General features: G+C 31.7%; 1 protein-coding gene across 1 annotated transcript; it reads left to right on the top strand.

Annotated features, from left to right (window-relative positions):
• Positions 1–3,830: 3,830 nt before the first annotated feature.
• Positions 3,831–5,808, top strand: LOC107806831 (calmodulin). Its single transcript, XM_016631082.2, has 4 exons — positions 3,831–4,031; positions 4,150–4,307; positions 4,514–4,594; positions 5,436–5,808. The coding sequence occupies exons 1-4, from the start codon at positions 3,956–3,958 to the stop codon at positions 5,571–5,573; spliced, it is 453 nt and encodes a 150-aa protein (XP_016486568.1). The 5' UTR covers positions 3,831–3,955; the 3' UTR covers positions 5,574–5,808.
• Positions 5,809–7,668: the final 1,860 nt, after the last annotated feature.

Raw genomic sequence — 7,668 nt, 5'->3', positions numbered from 1 at the left:
TCAGCTTGGTAATTACTCAAAAGTTTTAAAAAGGAACTAAAATATATTTAATTTAAAAGTCAAGACCTTTTTTATTGATTGAAGCTCCAATTCATGATCTTTCTCAATTCTTTATCTTGTCCGCTAGTCTGCTAATATCTCCCAAAAGCAACGAATGTCCAATTTTTATTTACAAATACAAAGAGAACTTCATTCTCCTTCATAACAGTAAATTCAAAGTTCAAATTGCAGGTTAGTCATCCTTTTTGTTCCTCCATGTAGAAAACTTTATTCTTTTCGACTCAAGTTACTTGAGCTTCTAAGTAGCATATAATAGATTATTTTGACTAGTTTTTTGTGGGGATGAAGCACGTATATATATTTCACATATTTATAGTTTTCCTCATTTTTATGCAATTTTCTTTATTTTTTATACAATTTTACCTGTTTATAAATATTTACTGTAATTATATCATTTTATAAAATATTAAAATTAAATACATATGGGGCTTACGTCTCGCTGAGGCTTATGTAAAATGTCTCGTCTTACGCCCACGCCTTTTAAAACACTAGGTAGAATATGTTTACACTTTGTAATTTGTACTCGATTGTCGAATGAGTCAAATAAGAAATATTTTAACCTATAAATTAAGGCTATTATGCTACGTAACAAAGCTCCTAATAACTAGAAAAGACTGAAACTTTATCTCTAAATTATTTAGGTACTTTAAAATATGACATGAATGCACCAGGCTTTCATGTTTACATAACATCGCATAATACCATGTTACATGGTTTTATTTTTTTTCTATTTAAAATTCAATCTAATCGACAAAGGAGAAAATGGAATAAAAAGGAATTCTAATGAGGATAAAAGTGTAAATATAAAAAATTTAACGGGTTAACGGTTTATCCGATAAGAAAATTAAGTAATTCGCCCCCAAACTGTTAAACCGTTAATTATAAAATCTCAATCCGTTCATCAACTATTACTCCGATAATCCTATACTAATAAACCAATAAATCATCGATTGAATTTGATTAACGATTATGATTCGATTTTAAACCGTCGGGAACTATCGCACAGGCTGGTTTTGGCGGACAAAAGTCAGGCCCGAGACACTAAGCTAGAGGCTGAACTTTAAAAGACTGTGAATTTGGGGATTGTGCTAAAATACTGCGAAGTTTAAAATACTGTGAACTTTAAGTCAGCCGCGGACATCGATTGAATTTGGGGATTGTGCTAAAATACTGTGAACTTTAAAGACGTAAGATTTTATTATTTGAATAATGCAAAGTAGCAAAATCAAAGGACATAAATGTGCTTGGCTGTCAAGACGCGCTTTTGCTTTCCTTTGGCTCTACTGCCGAGGTGCCTCTCTATTGGATCTTTTCTATCTCATCTTACGCTGAAATATATAGGGTAGATATTTACTCGCTTAGAATATTTACACTAAATCATAATCATTAAATTATCAGGGTTAAGTAATTTAATTAGGTACCATAGTAAATGACTTATTTGTCTTTGTCACACTTCTAAATAAAATACAAACTTCTAGAAAATAAATAAGTATTTTGAATAAATTATCCTTAATTAAATTTTGTATATTGTTAACTTGACATATTGGAATATGTAAATATGTACAAATTTGAAAATTTATAGTTAATTCATTCTTGATTATGTAAAAATAACACTTATTTTTTACCAAAATAAAAAGGCAAAAAAATCACTTATTATAGATCAAAGAGAACAATTAACAATGGTTAATAAAAAATATGTGCAAATACATCTCATGTATTTATTAACTTTATGTAAATATTAGTGCAAATAAGTTTTTACCAGACACATTTTATAATAATAATAATAGAAAGAATAAGAGACGTAGAAGAGGTGGAAGGGTTTCGTAAGAATTTTACGACTAGGGTTTCAAAGAAGTCAAGCTTTTCAGTTTGGACGAACTCAAATATGACCTACATACCTACTTTGAGTTTCGACGGAAGAAAATTCTAATGTGGTTAAATTTGTTTTTCATTAATTTATGATTAAAAGCATGTACTCTCTTGAATCTTGATACAAAGAAATCTCATAAATTTTATATTTACTGCACATTACATGTCATGAATGCTCTGTTAGTCTTTCTATTCATAGGTCAACAAAGGCATTAGTTGTTGTATTTTTATGAAGGAATAAGTCCAAACAAACACATACTTTAATTTATGAAAAGTTCCATTTCTCCAAATTACACGTTTTCATGGAAGGACATAAGTTTGCTTTCGAAAAGACGTGTCTTTTTGAGGTCTACTATTATGAATGCGACAATTTTATCAAATAATCATCACCAAGATTTAATTATTTCAGCAACGTTCAAGTCCCAAAACTTCACAAAATTGCTCGAAAACAAGGTATTCGATTGTGAATGATAGCAAGCAGAGCAAGCCTTTTTTATTTATTAAAATTATTTTACAGGTAGAGCATGCAGTTATGCTTACTAAAAATAAGATGTCGCCTTAATCGCGTTATATATATATATATATATATATATATATATATATATATATATATATATATATATATATATATATATAGAGAGAGATTTTCAATAGGGTAACTGGTTGGCCACCAATTACCTTGAGAGTTGTGTACAAGAATATCCAGCTCGATACTTTGACTAATTGTTTTTCTAATGCTCTTTGAATCTCAAAGTAACTTTACATATGTGGAAAGAATAAGTTAAATTTAAATAATAACTTTTGTAAAAACGCAAACTTAAAATGTCGCAAGCTCAAAAATTAAAATTTTGCAAGCAATGCCAGTGTTCTCATTGGGTGGATCAATATTTGTTGAAACAGAAAAGAAAAAAAAAAACAATATGATCCCCTATTTGTAAACAAAAAATATTTCCTTTTATATTTGAAGACAATTTATCTTTATACAATAATTTATATTCACACAAAATATATATACATTATTTTGTGTCACAAATTCAAAACTCTATACCCAATTAAATATTTTTTATTTTTTCTTAAACTTACTCAGATTGAGATAAGTTAAATCGGGGAGAGTATTGAATTGAGTTTTAGTCGAAATACAACAGTACACACCTCCCCATGCCTTCTCCGGTCTTCTCTTTCAATGCTCTCTGTCCCATACTCATCTAACTAGTCCAGCTGTTTGTATTTATTTACTTAGTAGGAGTATCATTTTTTTTATCTTTCAAAAAACAAAAAGGAGGAAATAATTTCTCTTTAATTTTGTGCATCGGAGGGGGTAGGGGTTTTTTTGGGGGTTGTGGGGGGAAATATTGAAGAAAAAGCAGCACAAAGTGCAGAATTGTGGTCTGATATGGGGAGGTGACAAAGTCATGACTTATGAGACATGACTACAACAACAATTAATCCCAATACTAACTTCATTTCTGACTCCGCCAAATATGTCAAAATCTTGTTAAGAGAGACTTATAATTACTATATTCCTTAACATACCATCTCATAGAAAATATTACTAGTACTTCTACAAGATTAGCTGATTTTTTCTTAGATATGTGTTTAATTATATATGTAATACTTTTCTCACGTACTTAATTCAGTCTTTACACCCTAGATTGTTGACTCTAACTTCCCTAATTTTCTTTTCAATAGGAGTATTTGTTTCCACATTTTTGGTGAGCTTGAAAAGAAAATGGGATGCATTTATTAGTAAGCCCCCTCTTGACATACTCCTTCCGTTTTAGTCCGTGCCAAAAAGAATGACCTCTTACTTTATTTGAAAATAATTTATCTTTATGCAATAATTTATAGTCACACAAAATATATACCACAAGTTCAAAAGTTCACAACTTCTCTACATAAAGCCCAGCGAGGATTGAGCTATACTCAACTTCCTTTTCTCACATTTTCTACTCTCTTCCTCTCTGTTTCAACTTTCAAGCTGTTCTTTCTCTGTCCTTTCGAGTTACAAAAAAGTCCAAAGTAAGTCATGGGAGATATACTGAACCAAGATCAAATTGTTGAATTGCAAGAAGCTTTCAGTCTATTTGACAGAGATGGAGATGGTAGTTACTAGTCTCTTTAACTTTTTTTCCTTTGGGTCGTTCTTATTGTTTTTGTTTTTGAATTATAAGTTGTTTTTAACTTTGATAATGTGATGTTTCAACGAATTCCATATAACAGGTTGTATTACAGTTGAAGAATTAGCGACAGTTATAAGGTCATTGGATCAAAATCCAACAGAGGAAGAGCTGCAGGATATGATCACTGAAGTTGATTCAGATGGGAATGGAACCATTGAATTCACTGAATTCTTGAACCTTATGGCCAAGAAAATGAAGGTAAATTAAACCAAATAATTATAAGGTGTTTTATATCTTGCTTTTCCTCCCTCTGAATATATGTCCAGCTAATAGCTCTTTGCAACTTACTTTTGACACTTGGAACAAATTATCTCTGTTATCCATATGCATGAGAAAAAAGTATGCCAAATCTTTATTAAGCAAGGCTCTAATTAGGGGTTAAATTCTTGTTATTTCTTAAACAGGACACTGATGCTGAGGAAGAACTTAAAGAGGCTTTCAAGGTGTTCGACAAAGATCAAAATGGTTATATATCTGCTAACGAGGTCAGTCTTTTTCCAAATTAATCAACTTTTAAGTATGGTTCTATTCGAGTTCCGTGAATTTATAAATTTACTACTATTTTTTAGCTCGAACTATATATGTATACATATTTAGAAAATTAAAATGTATGTAATATAAATCACATTCTTTCTAGGTTGACTTTGGTGAACAAACCACAAACTTGTTATCATTTGAATAGATGTTGAATCACGCAACATATTAAAATTACTTGTCTAATGTGAAATTACATTCCAAAAGAATAAATAGTAGTAAAAGTAAAGCTAAACGCCTTTTTTTTTTTTATCGTAACTTAATTGTTGTTTTGAATAAATTTAATTATCATGTTATGCTATTTGCTTCCAATATGCTGTAAAATATCCGTGTTCTAATAGTATATCAAAATACTCTTATAATCACTAGATCTGTTTCTAGTCCATCGTGTACGGCCGGTACTCATATTGTTGACGAGGACCAATCAAAAAGAAAACGATTTTTTTAAATATAAAAGAACTACATATACTCAATGGATATATTAAAAATAAATTCATTCTTATCACAACTAATAGGGTTTAGTGGAAGGAATTTAGTTAACCCCTGGCTGCTAAGGGCTTGACACGTGAATTGATCTGTCATTATAATAAAATATTCTTATTTATACAGTTGTTTCAAACATGTCTCTAAACCAATCCTTTTCGTCCAATGAATTTTTCCATAGTTCACACTGAGCAATGCACTGGCTCGTTTGACTTTCTTTTTTAGTTTAATTAAGTCTAACTTTCTGGTTAAAATACAGGAAATTATAACCAAGATATTGAATTGAAATTTGTGTTTGATCCTATGCAGCTGAGGCATGTAATGATCAATTTAGGGGAGAAACTAACAGATGAAGAGGTTGAGCAGATGATTAAAGAAGCAGACTTGGATGGTGATGGTCAAGTCAACTTTGATGAATTTGTGAAAATGATGATGAACGTCGGATAGAACTTAGATGCGCAAAAGCATTAATTAAAATTCATAATTTCTTTCTTTATTCTTTTCAGATGTCCTTATTATTGTTCTTTTATTATTTATTTAATTTTTGTTAACTCGTCAACGTACCAACCAAGAAATTGTAGGATGATTTGATTGTTATTGTCTGAAATTGTACTCTTTTTTTTTTCTTTAAATTTGTAATTCTTTCAATTTTATTAGAAGTGAAATCAGTTTGTTGGAAAAATGATTTGGAGCACCAAGTTTCTACATGTCCTAGTGGATGCTGCCTGGAACTCATTTATAATGATGCTCGGATATAACATCATTTCTTTCTTTGATGATCAATCTCAAATGCTAATACTTGATAGTCCATTGGATGAATTAAAGTATCTCTACACAAATAACTGGTCGGATTCATTATATAGATTATATACGATTATATATATATTCTACATTTATCGGCTATATAGTTTATAGCAGTCATCACTCAAATATATATCGTAGCTCTCTCTCTCTCACAGATAGATACCTCTATTCTTCCCAATGACAAGAAGTTCACAGCCAATCTTCTCTAGCCTAGTTTCAGCTGTCATGTATTCTAAACAACCTGAGTCGTCAATGACAAGAAGTTCACAGCCAATCTTCTCTTTTATGTCTGTAATGTATCCATTAATTAACTCTTCAGCAGCATCACAACCCTGCATAATTCCGTCTTGATGCAGGGAATTGAATGAAAAAGCAGGAGATGCTACACACATCATTTCCTGGTTTAAATGAAACTAGCTGCAATATGCACTTATCCATCAGTTCTGTGCTACGCGACTTCTCAACTCTTGCACCTTCTTGTTCAACAATACCAGCTGTCAGCTCTTCCTCATGATTAACAGCAGTAGTAAATTTAGTATGGGCTATTCCATTTTCAGGCACCAATTCAATAACTTCCTCAGTATCCATTGGTTGCTCCACATGTGATTGATACTCAGTAGGAATGACAAGAGTTCGTATACGTGCATTGTCATTTATCTTAGCCACATTTCTTACATAATCCTCCTTAATTATGGTTGAAGGAGCTGCATCATCGATCTGCAATTCATGAATTGCCTCCTTGACTCAGTTTTGTTAAGATCACAATTCTTCCCTGCATTTTCTGATTGATTGGGCAGCACATTAGTCTCTTCAGTAGGATCCACACATTTGTCTTCTGGCTCAGGAATCGTTGGAAAGGAATTGAATAGAAGAACCATTTGAGCATCTTCAGACTGCGGGCCAGTAGTATCTCTTTAGTTTGAATTCGTTTCCATTGTTTTATCTCCTTCAGTATTGAGCCCAACACCATTTCAACCTGATTTCCATCACACAGAAGTTCATGCTTTTCCTCATTTGATCTTTCTGTTAAAGCTTCAGTTTCTCCCATAACCAAGTCATCTCTTTGCTAATCATCTGAAATAAAACTCTTGTCTGCACGTGTGATTTCAGTATTGAAATGGTGAGCTTATCCTCATTATGGCTTGATATTTCTGGAGATTCTTGTTCCTTTCTAGATGATGAAATGCAGTCTCTTTCTAGCGCCTCAGTGGAAACCTTCAACAATTCTTCTGGATCAAACTCTGGAACTACTTCAAGTGATATGCATCGCAAATTAAGATCTGATGAAATTTCTTCTGCTTGACCTGTTGCAGTTTTTACCACTCAGAATAGTAACTAGAATGGTTTGTTTTAGCTATGATATGATAGCTTATTTCGCAGTTTCTCCTTCGTCTTGAAAGTAGTAGAGGCAAACAAATTAGGAACTACTCTTGCAAGGACAACTACGGACTGTAATATTACTGTTACATATTGCTCATTGTAGCACTCCATTTTGTACCAATGCATATTAATATATACTAGTTACTAGTTAAGATGAACTATCTTTTGACACCAAATAAGATGGTTTGTTCTTCCTTCTCTCCTCTCTTATCTTTTGGTATCTACACAACTCTTTTGTTTATTAGCAGATTTTAGGAATAATCTTTGAACTTGCTAAAAAATGCTTAAGTTACTTAAACCAAGTTGAATAAGGGGTTGATTTGTGAGTGAGGTTGGGGGGAGTGTTACCTTTCTCTTT

Source organism: Nicotiana tabacum, chromosome 22 (genome assembly GCF_000715075.1).
Source record: "Nicotiana tabacum cultivar K326 chromosome 22, ASM71507v2, whole genome shotgun sequence".
Lineage (NCBI taxonomy): Eukaryota > Viridiplantae > Streptophyta > Magnoliopsida > Solanales > Solanaceae > Nicotiana > Nicotiana tabacum.
This window is presented reverse-complemented; position numbering and strand designations above follow the sequence as displayed.

What these genes read in the sequence shown, in the direction of transcription:
- LOC107806831 (XM_016631082.2), top strand. Translation starts at nt 3,956, where the DNA reads ATGGGAGATATACTGAACCAAGATCAAATTGTTGAATTGCAAGAAGCT. An exon ending in ATTTGACAGAGATGGAGATG is followed by an intron (nt 4,032 to 4,149) that starts GTAGTTACTAGT and finishes TCCATATAACAG; the next exon opens with GTTGTATTACAGTTGAAGAA. An exon ending in GTTATATATCTGCTAACGAG is followed by an intron (nt 4,595 to 5,435) that starts GTCAGTCTTTTT and finishes GATCCTATGCAG; the next exon opens with CTGAGGCATGTAATGATCAA.